Below are 23,135 nucleotides of genomic sequence, written 5' to 3'. Positions count from 1 at the left end.
TGCTAGCAGGGAACCTTTTCCCCTAATAAAAGTAAAAACCTCGTGGAAAAACAAATACTGATGCAGTAAACACTCGCATAAAAGAACAAATGGGTTAAGAACATCAGGCTGAAATTTCAGAACCAGTTCAGCCTAATAAATAATACTTATTCTTATATAATAAGGGAGAGGGCGTCAGAATAAGAAGGCAATGTAACTATAGTTACTGCTAGACGTTTACAAAATATTTTTACAATATTTTTATTTTATTTATTGATTTACAGATTTGTTTACTTTCTTAGTTACTTAAATAAAATATGCTCAGTAACTAAACCTCTAGTAACATGTTATGTGTAGTATTTCTGGAACAATGTTCAAGAGCATATTAAGAAAATCTTCAGGCTAATTTCTCTCTAAGCACCCGATAAATAAGAACTAGATCAGCCTGAATCCCGAAATCATGTGTTCTAATGTTCGGGTGTTTACTGTAGCTTTCCAAACCGTTGATAGGCCAGCAATAAAATGCATGAACCTCAAGCGCCAGTGAAGCGTCATATAAAAGAGTTTAACCTAGAAAACATTTTAGTTTGATACCTTACTAATGGAAGACATGACTGTGCCATGAAAAAGTAATCTAAGTACATTTTCAAAAATTCAATTTTAGCTATACTGTTGAACTTGACGCATCTGAAAATCAGGTTATTTCACACGGTTCGTGGCCTGATCAAGCGCCGAAAAGCCGTGAAAACTGCATATTTGCATATTCAGAGCATGCAACAACTCAGTTGCACTAAAAAACCTTTACAAAAGAGCATTCTAACCTGAAGGATTGTTTCAGAGTATTCTACCGCGTGCACAGACCGTGTTCGGTAGCACTGCACTCCCCAGTGGCAACTCAACTAGCTGAATCTAAGCTGGGTTTTACCAGCAACACAACTTTAAAGAATGCGGCACAAACGAAATTATGCGAGTGCTGTGTCACTGAGATGAAGGCCACCGCAAAGGTGGTAAAATAAGTTTCATAAGGATTAAAATACTTGTGCTTGGCCTGCGCTTGGGCTTGCTTCGCTTCGGTGTGAAAACCATGCAGGCTTAAGGGGAAACAATGGCTAAGTCATGGACGTACGACTGCATGGGCAGAACTGTTACAAAATAATTTAATTCAAGGACAAAATTCAGTAATCAAACTTACCAAAAGCTTTCGTCCGTTTCACATCGCGAACCAAAAAATTCTTTCAAGCGTTCCCGCACCTCTCTCCCCAGTCCCCCTCTACTTTTCATCGCTTTCTTTACTTCGCACCGCTCTCCACTATCTGAACGCTTGGAACAGGCTAAGAGAGAACGATTTCTCTCTTGCTTGAGTGTCTAATTAACGTAAAAGACATCAGCACATGAGACGCTACGTATAGAAGGGGAACGTAACTGCAGTATACTCACTACACATCAGAAGTAAAAGCGGAGACTGACGATTTGTTACAGTTCAGTGACCGCCACATTTGGAATGGATGAGAACCTCAACCTGCATGCAAACATTAAAAAGAGCGAACATATCTACTATATCTTCAGTTATTCTCCAGTTTTCAACAGGAGATGAAAAGGAACATCAAATAAATTAAGAAATCGCCGATTTCTTACGGATTTACGCACTTTCGTCGGATGTAGATCGCATGGTCAAAAACAGTAGAAGTTTTTGTCTTTTTTTTCTCTCTTAAAAAAACAACAACAACAGCATACAAACAAACAAACATCATTGTAAGTTGTACTTAAACACAGAGAAGATCATCTTAGTTCCGGAGATACGCCATTTATTGAGTTGCGAAAAGAATGCGTGAAAAAGTTCAGACTATTTGGAATCTAACCCTGGCTTCTGCGGTACCGGTACAGCCGGCTCTAACCAATTGACCTTGCGAGCTAACTGGGGATATGGTCATTAAACTATTTTTATGAAAACTACCTGAAGGGTTTGTAGCATACCCGGGAAATATTGTTTCAACTTCAAAGGATAGGTATTGTTCCTGATTTACAGTTCACATATACATGTACATATAAAACACTTCTGATCAGGAGCGGCTCCTGAACTGATTAAGTCATGAAATTGTTTTTAATAACTGACAGTAAAATTCAAGCGGGCATTTTATCCAAAGTAAAATAAAGAATATAAATAACCTTGCAAAACGAATTTCTAGATTTCTCAAACATATGATTGACATTACCGAGAGAAAAACGTCAAAAAGTCTATTTCGTTTAATCATTTCCGACACGTCTACTGGCCCCGACGGTATCCCTGTCAAATTCGTTAAAATGGTGGCTGATTCCATTGCTGGCCCCCTCACAGCTATTATCAACAACTGTATCAGGATATACTATTTTCCTAAGGCCTGGAAAAAAGCGAGGATCAGTCCAATTCCTAAAGTAGATCAACCGAAGTCCGAGGAACACTTTCGTCCCATTTCAATTCTCCCCACACTATCAAAAGTCTTTGAGAAACTTGTCCCGCTGCAGATGACCACCTTTTGTGAATCTGAATCAGTACTCCGCGATACAATTTCTAGCTTTCGTAAGGGACACTCGACCAATACAGTGCTAATGGGTATGCGCGGCGATTTGCTAAGAGCGATGAAAGAAGGTGAGGTTACTCTCATGGTGCAGGTCGATTTCTCCAAAGCGTTCGACACAGTCAACTACAAGGTTCTTATAACTAAGTTATCAACGCTTGGTTTCTCGAAGCCGTTTCTACGCTGGTTGAATAGCTACTTGAGTGACCGGTCACATTTCGTACAGATCAATGATCGTACATCTGATTCAGTGAACGTACGTTTCGGTGTGCCACAAGGGTCGATCCTCGGCCCAATGTTATTTAATCTCTACGTTACTGATCTGCAAGATCATCTCCCTTCCTCGATTGGTTCATTTCAATACGCTGACGATACTACAATATACTCTAGCTGTCCAGCTCCTGAGCTACAAACATGTGCGCAAGAACTAAACTCCAAACACTGTGAACTCCTGGTCTAATGACTCCCGTCTAGCACTTAACTCGAAGAAGACAAAGACGATGTTGCTATCCACAAGCCAGATGTCACATGGACATAGTTTAGATAAGAACCGACCAGCTATTACAATCTCAGATAGTACATTAGAATATGTAAATGTAAGTAAGTTTCTTGGTGTCCATTTCCACCAGCATCTTAATTGGGATGAGCACGTGAAAGCAACGTGCAAGAGCTGTTACGGAACAATACAAATAATAAGAAAACTTAAGAACTTTGCTGGTTATAGACTCAGAAAGTACTTAGTGGAGTCACTGGAGCTGTCAAAACTTGACTATTGTGACACTGTCTATTACCCATTGTCGAAATTTCAATTAAAACGTTTACAACGTGTCCAGCTAGTAGCTGCTAGTTTTGTCCTGAATAGGTATGTAAATGACATTAACGATGTTGTTGAGATAGGGTGGTTACCAGTAAGACAGCGAAGAGATTTCCACGTTCTCAAATTCGTTCACCAGGCTTTGTACTCCCCCAGCTGGCCGTCTTACGTACCACTAGATACAGTTAAACATCTGCGATCTTTGCGGTCAGGAGCAGCAACAAGATTAACTATACCAATGGAGAGGGGCACTTTTCAAGACTCTGCTGCCAAGTTATTTAATGTCCTTGCAGCAAATATTAGAAACTGTAGCGATTTCAAAGTATATTGTAGGGAAGTTAATGCCTATCTATTAAATAACATTTGTAAATAGTTTGTGATGTTTGTAAATTGTATATAGGGTTGTAATACTATTACTAATCTTTATAACATTTTTATTTTTTATACAATATCCTTTTATAGTCCGATATTTTTGCTTTTTACATTGTAGATTTCAATTCAATTTTTTTGTAGTATATTATAGTTTTTCATTTTTTATATTGTAGTTTTTAACAGGTGAAGAGCCACTAGGTGGATACACTGTTAATAAACCATTATTATTATTATGTCGCAGTATGAAACTTTGGGATGCTGTCCACATTATGAGTAGTATAGGGCGCATAGCGTAACCTACACCACTTGAGAAGCTATACTTAGAAGTAAAAAAAGGTCGATACGAAACCTAATACGATCCTAAAATACATAGTGATATGAATCTCTCTACTTAAAAAGCCAATTTAGAATATTATTAAATAGAGATACGCTGTAAAACCTTCGCTATCTCTACTAAAAGCTTATTTATAATAATATCAAACTCTAATGTTCTAAAAAATTTAAGTAAAAACATCAGCAAGCTTGTGTTTCTAGATTTCTAGAGAAAAAACAAAAACCTAAAAACTAAAGTCCTTAACTGGTACAAGTACAGGGGAACAGACAGATAAAACTAAGAGTGTGTTCGATCTTCTAAGTATCTGTTGGAAAAGTTTAAAAGAACTGGCGTAGAGGTTGGGTGTGTGCGTATGTGAGTGTGCAAATAATCTGAAACTGTTTGTGCGCGCATCATCTGCAGTAAGAGTGCACACATTTCATGACATTAAAATCGCAGTAATAAAAACGAAAATATAAGGTAGATTAAAGACATTAAACATGGTAAAATAAACATTAAAATGGGAAAGATGAGTTAAAAAAATATAATAATGTATTCCCTTTACACTTTTGTCATGTCAGGATTCTATGACCCCAGACTAAAAAGCTTAGCTTCGCATGAAAGGCAAAGTGAAGAAAGAAGACATCTACAAGAAAGGGAAGTCTGCACAGGCGTTTCCACAGTGTTCACAGTATTCTGAAGTAACACCACGCTTACCTTTGTTTCCCTTCCCGTATATCCTTATCGAGTATTGATCATTCTAGACTTCGAAGAATACTTTAAGTGGAGACATTTCACATACGAAGAGAAGAGCAGTAAAGAAAACCAGCTCCGACACGAGCAAATTAAGTAAAATTATAATTCATTCAAAATATTTCCCCGATTCTGATTGGCTAAAAGAGCACGCTTAATTCACCATAACCAGCTACTGATGACCAAATTTGGAAGAATTTTGCGATTAATCAACCGATGACGTCAAAAGTGCAGCTTCCTTGCAGGTTTAATAATGCAGAGTTGTTTTGGTTGTGAAAACAAAAAATGGCGGACATTTCACTCGTTTCAAGAGTAAGAACTAGGCGAAATAAACAGTGATGTAGCAGCTTTCGTAAGGTCTCCTCTGATTGGCTAATAGCTTATTCCTTTGTTTTATTAATTTTCATATGTCCCTTTATAATTTTTTAACCTGAGCTGATGTTTGATAGTTGATTGTAATTAAACTAGAAGGTTAATTTAAATTTCATACTAGAGATTGTCATTTTAAGACTTAAATAGAAATCAATTGCGTATAGAGAGCTTGACACATAAAGAGACGTATTTATGAGGTATCTTGCCTAGCAGGCGTCCAAAAGAGAAGAGGAAAGGCATAAGGAGAAAGGGGGGAAAGAGAGCCTTTCTTCCTACTCTCTCACTCTCCCCTTTTTTCAAACGGTCAAGCTCGTCTTTGAATTTAGCAATGTTCGGTTGGTCCAATGTGGCGGGAGGGAGAGCATTCAATAGATTGACAGTGGAGGGGTAAAATGTTCCCATATAGCAGTTGGTATTGCAGGTCAGGGGTTGATACTTCTTTGGGTGGAAATTTCTAGTGTTCTAACATGGCATGGGGAGTAAGTCTTTGAGGGGTGGTATGTCTACAAGACCATGGGTTCCCCTGTAGAACATGACGAGCCTGGCTTTCTCTCTCCGGGTTTGGGGAGAGTCCCATTTTAGATCTGATACAGGAGTTCTTTACAACTTGCGCTTCCTCTACATCTTTGTCAGCTTGTCAATCTGTGTGATTTTTTTTATTGTGAATAACATTGTTGATACCCACAGTTGTACTGGCTCCGGTCGTTCAAACGTTGGATAGCGCTATCCACCGGATAAATCACTATCCAGCGTATAAGTATTACGGAAATCAATTACGCTATCCGCTGGATAGTGATTTATTCGGTGGATAGCGCTATCCGACGTTTGAACAACCGGGGCCTGGTTGATAAACAACTTGCAATAGCAAGAAATACCTCATGCAAAACATTCTCAGTGTGTTAGGTTGGGTAATTCTTTCCCTGAGTCCCAAAAGCACCTCACTTCAAAATCAAGGCAAATGGTTAATTTCAATTTAAAAAACACTGAATCACTGAAGAAGTTATATTTTAATAATAACATCATAATGTCAATCTTGACTTGTCCACAGACTCACAAGTCTCCATCAGTAAAATAAGGGCTGAGTAAATCACATAAAGACTGTAACTCGTTCACGAACTTTCATGACCTCTACCATAAATGTACACGATATTATCACCACAAGCATCTTAACAGAGATTAGGGGGCTGCATTCAAATAGCTCAACTAAACGCTGACTTGGTACGTTCAAAACTAAGAAAATGCTGTTAATCAGTACTCTGAAATTCTGTTTGGTGTTTTATACAGTCAGTGCTGACATTGAATTTCTGTATTTGAATCTTTTGTCATTTCAACAACCCTGGTCTTGGAGACAAAAAATACCGATTTGAGCGTAGTTTTCCAAACTATTAAGGTGATCTTAAAGATAAACGTCTAAATAGGACGTATATAAACCTACAGTACATCCTTAAAATCAAGGTGAATTCGAAGTCTAAATTATTACTGTTCAAAGTCCCCCCGGCTTTGTTCGATGCTTCCAAGCTTGGAGTTGGAAATCAAAGAAAGGCTTCCTTGCAGCTACAGACTAATATTGTTTTGAAATACGAGTAATTCACCGGAATTGGGCCTCAACTTAGTTTCCGACTCTTAAATGGAGAGAACTACAGTTGACAACTCTGAACATGATTATCCAAGATGGCGGACGACAGCTCCAAAAACATGAATCGTAAAAAATCCGTGAAACAGAATGGAAACTCCATCAGATTGCGTATACTACCCTTTCTACTATTATCTTCACAACAGCATTCAAAATCATCCAAATAGTTGGCTGGTTTGGCCAAAACCACAGAACCGCAAATCAGGCCAGAGAAGGGCACATTATTTGGTAGAGGCCTCTCTTCTCTCTTCCCATCATTACACACGTGCTCTCTTTTTCTTTCTCCCCAGCCTGCCCACAACACAAAGAGGCCTCTGCAGAGGAGAGAGTTTTATCGTAGTCGCCCGTCGGGTAGCCTGCGAACAGCAGACGTATTTCCAGTCATTGCTTCTCTGATCCCATTGTTCAGGACGTGAACAATCGATGAAATCAATAATCGATGACAATCGATGTCAATCAATATCAATTAATTGATTGATATTGATAATCAATGGACAATCGATCATGAAAATTTTTGTGATTATTGATTATCATCGATTTCAATGTCAATCGATAATCGATGGGAATCGATCAATTAATATAATAGATTGTTATCAATATGCAATATCAATCGATTACCTATTGAGTCAAACATCGTACTAATAAAGCTACACATTTTGATATCATTGCTTTTTATTTGGGAATTCTGCACGGAAGATCGAGGTTGGCGTCTGCACAGACATATAAAGAAAGAAGAAGAAAAAGAAATAACAATAAGCTTAATCATGTTTGAACAACAACTGCGTCCCAGGTCAGTTGAATCTTTGCAATGAACTCGAAGCTAAATCGATCAAGTTTGTAATACTGACAACAAGATATGCTAATTGTCTTAATTATTTGTGCTGTTTTTCATGGAGCCATATGGATGAACAATTCTCAAACTTTGCTACTGAGGTTTAAAAATAACATACAATCTGCGTACACTCCTGCAATACCTGAAAATACGGAGACATGAATTTTGTGCCAATCGATGGCAATCGATGAAGTTTGCCACCACCTAAGTGTGATTATCGATTGATCATTGATTGGTTGATACCAATCGATGCTAATCAACAATAATTAATCGATTGTCATTGATTGATTGATTGATTTTCTGATCATCGATTTTCATCAATTGTTCAGGTCCTGCTCTGTTATTTTTCAGATGGAGAGCCCTCTCATGAGTTGTAAATATAAAACTAAATATAAGAGCACAAATAGCACCAATTAAAGCTTTGGAATCTTCATAGTGATTTGAGCATAGCTTTCCTAAGATCAGCACTGCTATGGTTGCAAAAAAACAACACGCGTCCATCCATATTTCAGATAGTGAATAAGCCTTTTTTGCCTCTGAGGGCCCATATTTTGCAAAGAATTTGTTCAATCTCACTGCCCCTGGTAGCAATGGATGCTCTCCCTGTTCTTGATCATAGTCTTGATAGGCTCTGGAACTGCCAACTTTTAAAAACAGTCGCTCATTGCCTGTCACAGGATCATCTCGTAGAAAAACATCGCCCCATCTCAAGGCATGGCTCATCCTTTCAAAACATTGGCAGAGAGCTGCTTGTAAGTACATTGGAATGCTTTTCTGAATCTAACCATCAACCTCAGCTCGAGTTTGTTTTCTGTTTACCCGGGCAGCTGCTGTGGTGGCATTCATGTTTGATTCTGAGGGCTGGCTGTTATCACCTATACATGTAGATATTTAGAAACATACTTATTAGAAAATCAAAGGGTGCCTCCATTTCATTGTTAAGAAGTGGGTGGAATATGATCATCCAGGTGAGTGTTTTTGTTGACAGTGACCAACATTTTGACAATCTGTGTAGTAACCATCATTAGAAGAATTGTGTATAATTAGTTGAGGGTATTAAATTAAATTCTGATCATTGGCATGACTGCCAATCAAAACACATTCTTATAGTTCATCTGTCAATTAAAATCATGATGTTTGTTCCACTGACTATGATTCTGCTAAATGCATTACACATTGTACAGACTTCAAGTAACAACTCACTTTGGAAAGCTGGATTACTGACCCACAATGCTTCTGAATCGAAATCAGCAGTAACCAGCACGTTCAAATGTTTCATTGATAAACAAACAAAACTGACAACAAATAAATACAGTATAATCCCCCCCAAACCCCCCTGCCCAAAGAAAGGTGTATAGAAGGGCTGCAATTAAAGTGATCTGTCCGTCTTATTGTTTGAAGGAGAGACTTTTAGAGGAACTGCCTCCATATCATTTCATTATACTTGGTAAAGCAAATTCTGGTGGCAAGGCAAGTGAAAAGAATTGCAAACCATTAAAGAGCACCATCTCAAAAAATTGTCATATAATTTGCAGGTTTCCCGAGGATGAGACTATATAGTGAAACCACTAACTATGGTGAAATAAAACAGTTTTTCAAAAACCTTTTCAAGCCGACATACCTCTTATCACTAATGTTTTAATCAAGGTCAATAGTTTCTGGCATTCTTCTCCCCAAGAGTACTTCTTTGCATAGTTTTTGCGAAGACAAACAGCTCTTTCACGTCTTTCCTGAAGGGTCTGATTGGACAGTTGTCGGATTCTGTTAGCCCATTCGTCAGGATCATCATGTGATTCAACAATAACAGAACTACCACCCTCTACGGTTTGGAGGGCCCGGGAGATACCAGCTTGTTTTGATACAAGAACAATAGTTTCAGCCGAAATGGCTTCCAGAGCAACCAAACCAAAACCTTCTGTACGAGATGGAAGTGCAACCATGTCTGAAGTGCGAATCAGTTTTTTCAGCTGCTTTTGGTCAACATAGCCGCGAATGGTCAGTTGCTCGCGTTTTATCTTGGTTTCCTTTAGGAACCACTTCTCTACTTTTCTTTGTTTACCAGCAGGCGAACCAACAAATACCAACTTAAAATTCTTTCCAAGATTTCCTATCGCATCAGCAATAATGTCATAACCTTTGAGATAACGATCTTCCTTGGATGCTCGACCACAAACCAGACATGTGAATTCCTCATCTTCTGCCAAAGGTAGCTGCTCTGGAGGCTGATTCGACACAAAACTGTCAAAAATACCTGGAGTAAAAGCATGTACTTTAACAGCTGGTAGAAATCTTTGGTAGTTCTGCTGTAGCGCCGTTCCCACTGATACAACGGCATCGGCTTCTTCACAGAGGTCTACTTCATCTTTGTGCTTTTCTTCGTTTTCGTGGATTGTATCGTTCGTTCTCGACGTTTTGTACTTACCAAGCTCAAGGCAACATACGTGCAGAAACTGCAACAGTTTGCATGGCAATTTTAACTTATTCATGAATTTTTTTATAAAACAGGCAGGTAATCCAAATTTCCTACCATGGCCAATTACTATGTCAATATTGGGTAATTCTGGTGGTGGAAACTTCAGCCATTCATGAGGGTTTCCCGTTCCTGGAATTTTCTGAGCAGTCACCAAGTTCACTCCATTCTTTTTAGCGTCTTCTCTGTCCGCACCATCGCTTTGGGACACGTAGCAATGTATATTGACATTGTCCCCAGATAATTTTGCCAAATTGATTACCAATTCTCTATTGAAAGCAGACAATCCACCCTTTGAGGGCTTCCACTCATCACAAATAGCCAAAATGTCAATGGCCCGCTCAGGTTCGGCCATATTTTCCGGCTATTTCTGTTGCGCCTTATCTAGAGCCATATTAGGAAATCTGCGCATGGTCTAGTTGTTTTATCGTTTATCTGCTGCTTAGTAATATTGCGGAGTCTTTGCTGGTTATGTAATGGCTGGGGCTGGGGCTGGATGGTCGGCTAGGCGTTATGGAGAGTGAGCAGGTCGATTTAAAGAAGAATTTGTTTGCAATATTTCGTGGGAAAAAAGTCCTTCTTACGGGAGGCGGAGGCTACTTTGGTCACAAGCTAGGAAATGAACTTAAGATGCAAGGAGCAGAGGTGGTTTTATTTGACATTTTTTGGCCCTTTGATGAGATGGCTTACACTCGCATGAAATGCATCCAGGTTTGTGTTGAAAACCCTTGTGAAGAAATCCATAAGCAAATTACGGTAGCTTTAATCTTATTTCCTCTGAATCTTTCTTTTTGATTTGAATACAATCAAAGGTAAATAGCGGGCAAAATGGAATTTATTTGTTCTTTTGTAAACAGGTGTTTCCATTCCCGTCATTCTTGGGCCCGGGTGGGTACTCCCATACATTACCTATACGGGTATGTGCCGCCCAACGGGGTCGTGAAGCTCCTGATTTAGAACGGGGTATCCATTTCAGAGGCGTTTTCTAGAACGGGGTATAAAAAATTGTGGGTCACCGCTTTATCTTCTGCTTAAAATTGTTGCTGATTATGAAGAAGCATTTATTTGATGTATAAGTCGAACAAATAAAGAAAAATCCTTTTAAAAAAACAGGGCTATTTCAATTCACAAACTTTCTAGAACGGAGTATAAACAATTGGCCCATTTCCAGAACGGGGTATCAGTTTTAGGGCGAATTCTAGAACGGGGTGTAAAAAAATGGCCCATTTCTAGAACGGGGTATCAATTTTAGGGAATAATTTTTTTAGAACGGGGTGCCAATTTGGAGTCCCGGGCGGCACATACCCACCAGAAAAAATACCCAAGTGCGCCCCCCCCGGGTTCTTGGGACCTTGGTCCGGGAAGGGAATTCTTGGTGGGAGTGTGCCATCCTGTTCTCCAAACCCTGACCCTATTTCAGAGCAGACAATTTCATTTTTCACACCTGTTTTTCAGACCAGACCTCTTAAATCCTTCCTCTTTTTCAGACCAGAAATATTATGTCACGATTACTTAGAATTATAATGGGGATGAGAGCACAAACAAAAAATTTATTCAAATGCACTTTGAATTCTCATATTTCTAGTTCTTTCTTAGTCATTTAAAATTGAAAGGATCAATATGTCCATACGCTCCCGCAGTTCCCTCGAAAACAATACTCAATTCCAGACCAAAATGGGCAAAGCCTATACCCGTTTTCAGACCAAAAAGGCCCAAAAACCATATCCTTTGAGACAGCACATACCTATATGGCTTATATAAGGGAGTGCCCCCCCAGGACCTGGGACTCTGCAAGGGTGTTATCCTTTTCTAGATTAGGCACTTACCGCTACCCTGTCATATGCCAACCTTGAGCTTCTCTATGGGTATTTCCTACAAAATCCAAGTCACAACGATTGCTTGATGAAGGAACAATCGTTAGATTAAAATGACAATCGCATTGCCATTTCAGTCAAGTTTGTCTACGTTAGTCGTGCAATGATGGTAAAGAAACCTGCCAAATAGTGTGATGAATGTTCAGAGTTTTTGCTAAAGCGTATTTTCTCATTTTTGTCATTGTTGTAGCTGTGCTGAGCTTGCTAGCTAATAGCGTTACCATGCAAAAATTCTTGATATGTGAGGATTTGACCTAAAAAACCCACAATTTGACAGAAACTTGATTTGACATCCACAGGTACCCATACCGATCAGGCTCAGCTATTCTTACTGTTGCTAGAAATACGTGAATCGCAGGAAATAAGGCAATGGGAAAGAAAATTTATAACTAAAAAAACTTAAGCTATATAAAGAAACAAGATAAGACTACAATAGCTTAAAAGAAAACTGGAAGTAAAAGAAAAGAAGAGAAGAAGGAAAACAGATATTGCCTGGAATCTGAAGGCTGTTTCGTTTCCACTATGCCACGTGAAACACACTGTGAAGACAACAACAATATTTTATTATAAGCCTTTCCCCTAGAACTTCTGCCAGCTGCCCTTTATAAAGTTGATTGAGCCCTCTTAAACACAAATTCAAAGATACTTTTCAGAAGAATGACTGCTGTTTTGACCATGAAAACCCAACATAAACTTATTTCATCGTATTTAAAGATTAGATGACCAGCTAAGTCGATATGATATAAACTCGCCTGCGAGCAAGGCATGTTTTGTTACCTTGATTTTTGCTCATATCTAATGGCCAATTATTCACAATATTATTGCTTCCATTTGCCCGTAAAAATACTTTTTGCATTCAAAACTCATTGCAAAGAGCACATACCAACTCCTAAAACGGCGGCTAAAAAACCCATGGCAAACAGATAGAAATATGGCCAAAGCAAGCTAGATGCTCCTCAGTGTTAACTGAGGAAACTGTAACTGGAAACACAAAATGCTCCATGACATCACACACTACATGACATCAGGGTGGACACCATCACAATACATGTTTCAGGTCAAATTTGATTTCAGGTTAATTTTGATTTAACCTAGGTTGATTCTCAATATCCATTGTTTCCTAGCCCTAATACATGCTAGGAGACAAGGGAAATTGAGAATCAACCCAGGTTAAAAAAATTTAACCACAAAGCAAATTTGACCAGAATCTATCTTTGTATGGTGGCCTGTGTACCATCTTGGGTGACAAGGAATACATGTACTTTTTTTTCTTATAGAAATCATATGCTGGGCACCCTGGATTTCACAGTTTAGAGCACTGAGCTCCCTAAAGTTTTTTTTAGAGCACAGCCTTGACAATGATTTTTATTGAGATGTGAAGCACACAGGAAGTTTCCTCTTGAGTGCTTTCCAAACTTCCTACAATCGCTTTGGTACTCAATGTATGCACAGCAAAAAGCAAGATCCATATTGTTTTATAACATTGCCAAAACAGCAGTTGTCTTTGTTGAAATGCCATGTAAGAAGCAATTCACCTCGCCACATGTTAATTCTCCTCTATAGTGGTTTTTATTTTTCAGGCAGGTACAAAAGTCGGACCGGATCAACTCGGACCGCCAGTCCGGGTCGGATCAACTCAGATCGACTCGGACCAACTCGGATCGAATAAAAAAACAAAAATATAATAAAATTGGACTCGGATCAACTCGGAGAAATCAAAAAAATTAAATTAAATCAGCAAAACTGAAAGTTTAACCCATTTGGAGGGTAAAAAAGGCCAGATCATCCTTTTTTTCTCCGTGGCTTTAAGGCGCCATTTTGTTTTACTAGTGCCAGTTCCTCTCAGATCATATTATAAACTCGTGGTTGTGGTTGCGTTACACGACGCGCTCTGCTTCACGGATATGGATGACCTCGAGGAAGGTAAAATCTCGACCATCTTTCTCAATGAAAAGCATCAAAAGCCTGGTCTGCTGACCGAATTTAGATAGTTACCGAAGAGTGTTTGTTTGTTTGTTCCTGTTTGTTTTTTTTCTGCAGGACTTCTGAAACTTAATTTTAATGATACACTAGTGAGCAGCACACATACATTTCCATTGAACATTTTCAACTTGGAAGGAGGAGAAACCATGCTCGCCCGGGACAAAGGAAATTTCCATGTCCCGAGCAAGAATCGAACTCGCGACCCTCCGGTTCAGTGGTTGGAACGTCCGATAAACATGTAGTATTCGGAGGGTCATGAGTTCAATTCTCGCCTGGGGTACGAAAATTTTCTTTGTCCCGGGCGAGTATGATTTCTCCTCCTTCCAAGTTGAAAATGTTCACTGGAAGTGTATGTGTGCTGCTCACTAGTATATCATTAAAATTAATAATAATAAAAATTAAGTTAATTTACGCAACCATGAGTTCGTGAGAAAAAAACAAAATGGCGGGTGAAAGTTAAGTGATACCGACTGAGTTTATTTTTCCTTTTATAATCCGAGTTGTTGTTGTTTTTTATGATCCGAGTTGATCCGAGTCCAATTTTATTTCATTTTTATTTTTTTATTCAATCCGGGTTGGTCCGAGTCAATCTGAGTTGATCCGACCCGGACTGGCGGTCCGAGTTGATCCGGTCCGACTTTTGTACCTACCTTTATTTTTCCTTAGAAAATTCACTATTCAGTGTGTTTTAACAAATAGCCTGTCAGATAATTGGTAAAAAAATAGACATGCCTGTTTGATATCTGAAATGCACACATAAATAACGTGGACTGGATGTCTGGGCATTGTAAATGCTTGGTCAAATTTTTTATTATGCACACAGAACTCAAGGAACCAAGTCCTTTTAAGAATTATCTTTTTTGAATCTTATAGGGATTTATGTTGTCTTTGTGCTCAATGCTTACTCAAATGATTGCATGTTTTCAGGGAGATTTAACCCAGAAGGAAGATGTGGAACAATTATTCAGTAACCATCAGTTTGATACAGTATTTCATTGTGCATCATATGGAATGTCTGGCAGAGAACAGGTATGTGTTTTAAGGGGTGGAAGATCATGGTTCAAACCTTTTTTAGAAGTGAAAACAAGGATCAGGCAGTCTGCAGTTGATTCCAACAGATAAGCTTAATTTTGTATACCTCAGATGGAGCAGAGGTTTCTTGCTTGCAGGACTTGTAGCATTTACAAAGTCATTCACATGGCTTGTCTGTCACGTAGTTGGTTTGTTTACGTCCTGTGTATAAAACAGGCCAAGTACAGAACTGATAAGGCACGTGAATGACTTTGGTAATGTTAAAAGCCATGCAAGAGAGAAACCTTTGCTCACAGGGTAAATTTTGTATTGCCATAAAATCAAATTTAGTCATCAAGTGTAAAATATGTAAAGGCTGAGACATCAGAGCTCGCCTGATTACCAGCAGACCTATTTTGTATGAAAATTAAAACTACCATTTCTTTCATGCCAGTAAACAGGAAACATGGCCAAAACAACATGTTCTTCTCAATTTTTAGACTGTAACATTTTTTTTTTCAGTTAAACAGAAGGAAGATAGAGATGGTGAATGTTTTAGGAACCAAACTTGTCATTGAAGGTCAGATATAATTCCTTACAAAATTATAATATTATTGTGCTTGTTATTTATTTACCACAGGAAAACAAACACTTGAAGATGCAAACTGAAATGTAATGCAGTTGAAGCTCTTCGGACCAGACACTCTTACAAATGACCAGCTCTCATTATGAGTTGTGAAACCCCATTTGAACTGTGACCAAAAAGCCTTGTAATGAATTAAAAGCTGTGTCTTTTTAACTCTCAACATCCCGATTCACACCTCTCTTTCTTACTTGATCAACCTTCACCCATCCATTACAGTACCACTCTCACTTCTATCTTATGTTTTACTTCCTTAAACATATATGTTTGTAAATGTGGAGAGCTGACCGGTATTTCTACTACTCTATTACTTTTGAAGGGTTGAACTATTAGGAATTTCTAAAATGATTTTACACTGTAGACTTGGGCGTTAATGAAATGGCAAACCAGGAGAAAACACACATGTACTTTAAAGCATCTGATTCTTTGAGACAGTAGAGTGTTCAGAAAATAGCAGGAAATTAATATGTCTTGCAAACAATGATCTGTATTTACTTTTGCGCAGGTACATTAAAACTGTAACTTCTAGATGACATTGATTAAAAGTCTGCTTGTTTGTTTGTAGCTTGTTGCAAATACAATGTGGCACACTTGGTTTATACCAGTACTTATAATGTGGTGTTTGGTGGACAGATAATACAAAATGGGGATGAATCTTTACCTTATTTACCACTAGATAAGGTTAGTTCATGTAAATTATTTTTGTAATAGGGATATATTAACATGAGAGATCACGATAATTATTATTATGTGGCTAAATCTGTTTTTGCCCTGGATTAATCAATTTGCAGTCCATGAACAGAGTACAATTTTGAAAAGCAAATTCTCATTTTGCAGGTCTGAATTTGCTAATCTGAAAAAAAATATTTAAAGAAAGTGAACATATATCACTATCTAATCAGTATCTATAAACCCTATTGGTTAGAGTGCTTCAACAGTATCACACAGGCTTTCAGGCTTTCTCTTGGCAAGTGTTTTTTAAGTTGTCTTAAACTGCAATGATCTTCTTTGCATTTAAATTCTTAAATGAATAAAATAAAATAAATAATGATTTGGAGGTAGTACATCCACAAAGTGGTTCTTCGTCTACCTAAATCCTGGTGGAATTGGAATTTGGAAATTCTGGTTTCTGAGGAGAGGGGAAAACCGGAGTGCCTGGAGAAAAACCTCTTGGAGCAAAGGAGAGAACCAACAACAAACTCAATCCAAATATGGCATCGATGCTGGAATTTGAACCTTAGGCCACATATTGGTGGGAGGCGACGGCTCTCACCACTTCACCATCCCTTGCTCCTCCTCCCTTGCTTCTTCATTCTGTTGTACATGTACAAATTATATGTGAAATATTATTGACATATTTGTTGTGGTTCAATTTTGTCCTTTGTTTGAATTTTATTTTCTTTTGTTTCAAACTCATAAATATCTTACATTATCATACCTAAAGACAAAGAAAAATAAAATTTAAATCAAGGACAAAATTGGACCACAACATATTCTTTATATTTTATATATGTATATATTTTATATTCATTGTCATTTTATTTGCATCAGCATCCAGATCATTATTCACGAACAAAGTCTATAGCAGAGCAGGCTATTCTTAGTGCTAATGGCTTACAACTACAAGGTAAAAATTCCATCCTGCCATTTTGGATCTATGAACTTACTGAATGAGCTTACTAATATATTTTACTATTTACCTCTATGAACTTAATAAAAGATTGTGATCTGTATGTAAACTGTTTATCAAAAAATTCAAGTTTCATTTCTAACTTCAAAGTTAAGTCATTTCTGCATTGAAGTTTTAATATTTTTGCTGTTAATTGCCCTTATAATAAATAATATTCATTCTAATTTTACAATATTGCTACTGTCATAGGAAACTAACTGTTTAATAAATTGGACCCCACCTACTAATTACAGGTACAGTGCTGTACCCAGCAACTTGAAATCTTGGTGAGAGCCCTGTGACACAGTTACACACGATTCCCAAGTATTTGCCTTAATAAACGTCACCTTACAGACTAGTCCAGTTTAAATACATTAGTAGTTGTCTTTATTTAAAATCTCTGTTATTTTACAGGTGGAAACAGTCTAAAGACATGTGCTCTGAGACCAGCTGGTATTTATGGGGAAGGTGAATTACGGCATTTGCCAAGAATTGTGGTAAGATACCGGTAATTAAGTTATTGAATAATATTAAGATTATACATTAGTGGGGCTTTTTGAATAATGACTGCTTTTACTAATATAGTGTAGTGTGTGTATAGGCAAGAATATTGATGTTTCTTTATTGTGGGTGTCTTTGTTCCAAGTGCCATATTATATCCCTATTCTTTGTCAGTGTCCCTGTAGCAGCTAATTATTAGGAAGGAATATTTTATGGAGTAAATATTTGCTATGCATAAATACACAAACTACCAAAGAGGCAGTGAGGTTGAGTGACAGGACGCACTATCTGGAGGTCAGAGAACAGTGGGAATCCCCCGGGCACTTATCGTGATAAAACAGTTCTGACTGGGCCTGGAAATATTTTTAAAGCTTTTTTAATGATGAAATCACAATTTATTAAATATATTAATTGTTCTAAAGCAGGTAGTATATTGACTGTAATAATAATGAAGGGTTTTTTTAGAAAAAGGTGCTCGTAACGACCTAGTAAACAGTCACAAGCACCCATTTTCTAGGAATCTCTTCATTATTACAGGGTACAACAAATGTGCTGTCTGATAGCCAGCGGCTAGCAGAATGACCCATCAGGCTAGTGGGTTTAATATTACAGTCCCTGGGCAAGCAACATTTAAAAGTAAATGTCAGTAAAAAGGGGGTTTTAGTAGGCCTGCATGACTGTGTTGCCCTTGTAAACTCTAACAAGGGCTTGCTGAAAGGGCAAGTGATTTTTTTTTTTTTTAAATTATCTCTCCCTGTAATTGGCCAAAAGTTTATTTTGCATCTGTGCAGATTTGACTAAAAAAAGCCAAGTTTCCTTTCTTACGCTACAGATGCACATACCTCACCCAGTATTTTTGTTAACCAATGCATAATATTGTCAAAGATTTTAACTCTGGATTGGAGTCATTTCATGACTAGGTGAAGCATGGATCAAGGACTATGGTTGGCAGTGACTGACGTTTTGACAACCTGTCGACTCCCATGCCACAGGTTTTCAAGATGTCAGTCACTACATAAACAACAGTTCTAATGAGCAATATGCTCACCAATGGCCAGACGATCATGTCTTTAAATGCATAATATTGTTTTTTTTTCTCAGTCATACATCGAACAAGGACTTTTTAGCTTCACTTATGGACAAGGCGACTCTGTGGTTGACTTTGTTCATGTCAATAATCTGGTTCAAGCTCATGTTTTAGCAGGAGAAGCTCTTCATGCATCTAAAAATGCAATTGCTGTGAGTATCTGACATTCTGAAAAATTATGCAACCACAGGATTACCAACCCAATTTCCTCTTGCACCGGGCCCTCCTTCCATCCGTCCACCCCCACATAATATTGGAGGGTGAATCATTACATGACCAACATTGAAGGTATTGATTGTGGTAAAAGGTTGAGTTTCCAGCTGGAATGACTACAGAAAAATTATTACTTTTGAAGCTCTCCTTGCGACCACTTTTGTAATTATTGACTATCTCTGGTTACGACCACCTTTGTAACTTTGTGAAACCCCATTTGAATTGTGACTCAAACTTGAAGGGAAGTAAAGGTTCACGGTTCAGCGCATGCTCAGTAATTAGATTGCTTTTTTCCAATTTATTATTAATTCTATCTGTTAATAATGTCACTCACATGTATCTCAGTATTCTCAGAGTGGATGTGCATGTATTTCAGAGTAACCTGAAGTGGGATGGAAGAGCACTAAAATTGCAGAAAAATTAGTGGATTATGCCAACACTACCAATGTTAAATGTATTGTTGACCCAAAGGGTCCATGGTTGATTAATTCACAGTTATTTGCACCTACCTTGATCAAGTGACTGCCAGGGGAGTGTGCAGATTGGTTCTTTGACAACATTATGACAGGATCATATTGCTTTCATAGACGATACAGCATGCCTCGGCCGGACGAAAAACAGCATTTTGATTAACGAGCATGCACTGAACGGTGAACCTGTCCATTCAGATGAAAAGCTCTGGCAAACGACTGCTCCTATGAGCAACCGCAACTACCTTTGAGATTACCCAACTGGACTTTTCCTTTGTTTTTAAGCTCTCGTAAGAGACCAGTCAGAGTCTTATTCATATAAATCGACACTTCAATAAAACCGTACACTGCACTAACGGTTTGTTGATGAAGATCTTGGGGTTACTTTGGTCCAAAGAAAAATTGGAGGTAAAGTTTAGCTGTGTCTATACCAGATACAAAGACATTCATTTAACATTAATTTCTTTTGTTTTTCTTCATGAATTATTAATGAGTTCCGAAACCCTAGTAAGGGACACCCTCTATTGTTTTTAATAACCACTGGTTGCTTATGAGATCTCATTCTCGTAAGAGGCCACCTCTAGTTATGACCACCTTTTTTAATTTCCCAGGTGCCGGCTTACGAGAGCTTGGACTGTATTAAACCTTTCGTAAAATAATGTGCCTGTTTTGACAGCTTATGGTGTATTTTGATTTGTATGAATAGGCCATTTTACAGTTGTGTGCTCATGCAGTGACTTGGCCTTTGAATAGAAGCGAGGCTGGCGGTGACCTTGTTTTGTTACAAACCTTCTTGTTTTTCATATGTGAATGATCATGTTCACAGGCTTGGTAGCATGAGAATACCACGATTTGCCGATGAAAAGCAGGAAGGTTTTTAACAGAACAAGGTCACCACCAGCCTCACTTCTATTCAAAGGCCAGGGCACTGAGCACAGAACTGTAAAATGCCCTGTTGTATAAATTGTGTGTGTAACTAGCACAGTCACTGTACCTTTTTTTCCAGGCAGGGGAAGCATACTTTGTATCTGATGATTCACCTATGAACAACTTTGAGTTCTTCAGACCTTTAGTAAGTGACAGTTTAGGTCCAAAGTTAAGATTTATGTAACAACAACCAGGGCCAGAACAGGAAGCAAACTCATGGAGTTTGATTGACTCATGGAGTTCATGGAGTAAGCAGTCAAGCCAATGAAGTTGAAAATGGATGTCACGTTATGTTTTCTTGCACTCTATATGATACGCTTCGCAACAAATTTTTTGATGAAATCGTTACCAAATATATAAGTTTTTTAATGATTTAGATGTGGAATCAAAAATTTTGTTCCTTTTCAACAATATTGATCCATTTATTTGTAAATCACTCGCTGCTTTTATTTTTGAGACTATGAATTGTAGACATGATCATGTAATTTCAATTTTTTGACTTAACCAATTAATTATAATTATTTACTTTTTTAAGAGAATAGGTAATGCCACGTATGTGAATGAAAATACCTTAATAAACTGTTGTTGTTGTACGTTGTTGTTGACAGGTTGAAGGCCTTGGGTATAGCTTTCCAAGATTAAAATTACCCATAACCTTGATTTATATCTTTGGTGAGTATTAAGGTCCGTGATATTGTGACCCAGTTTCATTAAGACAAAATTTAACCCTAAAGTAAACATGATGGGCTCTCATGAGAAACTCTGTATCTTGGCTGCCTACAATGTTTCGCTTCTCAACAAAAGATCTGAGCTGGTTACAACCAGGTGTTGTTATGAAAACAAGTTTTTCGCGACTAATCACCTAACGCACTGCTCCCACCGCCCATGAATTTTAAATTTCTAACTTTAAACTGAAAACACAATTCAGTGTGATGATTGCTTTGTTGGAGTGTGAAACTACGAGTTACAACTTTTATTCTTTAATTGCTTTTGTATTTTGCTCTGCATAATTTATTTTATGCATTGATCACTCCAGGGATATATTTGAAACTATATTTTTTATTGTGTGTTCATTTTAACAACTTAATATATATTTTCAACACAGCACTTCAAACACCAGCATCTCAGATCTGATTTTGTTTGGTAATGTTTTTCACGTACTTCATTCACATGTTTATGTCAAGTGATTGAATCATTTAATATGGTTTCTTTATTGCAGCATTTATAACAGAAATAGTGCACTCAGTTGTTGGAAAATACATCTATAACTTTCAACCGCTGCTTACCAGAACAGAGGTAACTGAAATCAATAACTCTTTGGTTAACTAAGCCATTTTATTTAGTTTAGAGCAATAAGCTTTTTTACATAGCCTGCGTGGCAGGCGCAAAAAGGGGAGGGGGAGGGGGGAGGGAGAAAGTCCCCTCCCCCTCTCCCCAATCCCCCTCCCCTTTTTCCCTTCCTCTCTATCCCCTACCCCCTACCCCTTTCGACGCCTGCTACGCAGGCTATTTTTACACAACACTCCAAACAAAACACAATTTCTTGAATGAGTGAACTTTCAGTATTTGGTTTAGCCTGCGTAGCAAGCGTTTCTGCGCGAGTTTGTCAGGAAAGTTGAGACGAGAGCAAAAAAAAGGAATGACAGGGGAGGGGGAGGGAAAAGAAGGAATTCCTCTTCTCCCCTCCCCTTCTCCCTTCCATCTTTTTTTCTCCAGTTCTAACTTTCGCGCAATAACTCGATTGGAAACGCTTGCTACGCAGGCTATATTTGGTTTGACAAGCTGTTTTCTATTTTCTCCCTACAGGTTTACAAGACTGCTGTAACACATTACTTTAACATGAAAAAGGCTCGGAGCCACCTTGGTTATAGTCCAAAGAAGTATTCTCTGGATGGAGTAGTAGAACATTTTAAAACGACTGGACACGGCAAACATAGAAGGCGACCCTCGCGTCTTCTTTATCATACAGTTAACATCATCATAGGAATTATGTTTGCGTGTTTGATTCTAAGCTATCTTCCCAGAGTAGATACTTCTTCTATTTCTTGTTATTCCTAACCAGGTTATTTTAATTCAAGCGTAATAATGAATTATTTAGTCACAATTAAATGCAGGCTTCTCATTAAGTGCCAGCAACTGGCTGGTTTAAACCCGGTCATGTAGCAGCTCCCTAACCCTAAAAGTCAATTGGTTCGATACCCTGACCGTGAAATAATGGGAAATAATGATAAACAATGATATTGTTTTCTGTTATCAACTCCTACATTACCCCGGTTTAAACCATCTACTTTTTGAAGAGAAAAGGGGAAGGTAAGGAAGTGAAGCCTAAAATTGCCTGCTGCACTCAACTACTAAGTCACCTACATTACGCCCTAGCTGTCTACTTTAAAATTGGAACTCTGTGAATGAATACCACTCTTTTTACTATAAGCTATTTCACCCATCATCTCTGCATGGTAGCCAGAAGGCAAGGGAAAGAGACATACACGGTGAGGGCTGGGGTAGTGGGTTGAGGTTTCTACTGTTTTTTGGATAAAGGAGACCGTTGGCGAAGGAAGATTCCCACATGGGGACAAGGATCTGATAATGATTATGATGAAAAGCATTGCATGGAACTGAGGTTGCTTCAAATAAACTGTGTTTTCGCACAACTTGTTCAAGACA

General features: G+C 38.1%; 2 protein-coding genes across 2 annotated transcripts; one reads left to right on the top strand and one right to left on the bottom strand.

The window, feature by feature from the left end:
* Positions 1 to 8,141: 8,141 nt before the first annotated feature.
* LOC140941900 (D-inositol 3-phosphate glycosyltransferase 1-like) lies at positions 8,142 to 10,448 on the bottom strand. The gene is made up of 2 exons (XM_073390904.1): positions 9,245 to 10,448; positions 8,142 to 8,498 (listed from the first exon to the last, which is right to left on the bottom strand). Exons 1-2 carry the CDS (start codon positions 10,446 to 10,448, stop codon positions 8,404 to 8,406), a joined length of 1,299 nt encoding a protein of 432 aa, XP_073247005.1. The 3' UTR covers positions 8,142 to 8,403.
* A 135-nt stretch (positions 10,449 to 10,583) lies between these two features.
* LOC140940196 (short-chain dehydrogenase/reductase family 42E member 1-like) lies at positions 10,584 to 22,634 on the top strand. The gene is made up of 11 exons (XM_073389112.1): positions 10,584 to 10,804; positions 14,878 to 14,979; positions 15,484 to 15,541; positions 16,170 to 16,285; positions 17,156 to 17,231; positions 17,688 to 17,770; positions 18,876 to 19,013; positions 20,551 to 20,616; positions 21,080 to 21,143; positions 21,691 to 21,767; positions 22,278 to 22,634. The coding sequence occupies exons 1-11, from the start codon at positions 10,607 to 10,609 to the stop codon at positions 22,527 to 22,529; spliced, it is 1,230 nt and encodes a 409-aa protein (XP_073245213.1). The 5' UTR covers positions 10,584 to 10,606; the 3' UTR covers positions 22,530 to 22,634.
* Positions 22,635 to 23,135: the final 501 nt, after the last annotated feature.

This window comes from Porites lutea, chromosome 6 (genome assembly GCF_958299795.1).
Source record: "Porites lutea chromosome 6, jaPorLute2.1, whole genome shotgun sequence".
Lineage (NCBI taxonomy): Eukaryota > Metazoa > Cnidaria > Anthozoa > Scleractinia > Poritidae > Porites > Porites lutea.
Note: the sequence above shows the minus strand (reverse complement) of the source record. Positions and strands in the feature narration are given on the sequence as shown.

What these genes read in the sequence shown, in the direction of transcription:
- LOC140941900 (XM_073390904.1), bottom strand. Translation starts at nt 10,448, where the DNA reads ATGGCCGAACCTGAGCGGGCCATTGACATTTTGGCTATTTGTGATGAG. An exon ending in TAAAACATTAGTGATAAGAG is followed by an intron (nt 8,499 to 9,244) that starts GTATGTCGGCTT and finishes CTACATGTATAG; the next exon opens with GTGATAACAGCCAGCCCTCA.
- LOC140940196 (XM_073389112.1), top strand. Translation starts at nt 10,607, where the DNA reads ATGGAGAGTGAGCAGGTCGATTTAAAGAAGAATTTGTTTGCAATATTT. An exon ending in CTTATTTACCACTAGATAAG is followed by an intron (nt 16,286 to 17,155) that starts GTTAGTTCATGT and finishes TATTTGCATCAG; the next exon opens with CATCCAGATCATTATTCACG. An exon ending in AACCTTGATTTATATCTTTG is followed by an intron (nt 21,144 to 21,690) that starts GTGAGTATTAAG and finishes TCTTTATTGCAG; the next exon opens with CATTTATAACAGAAATAGTG.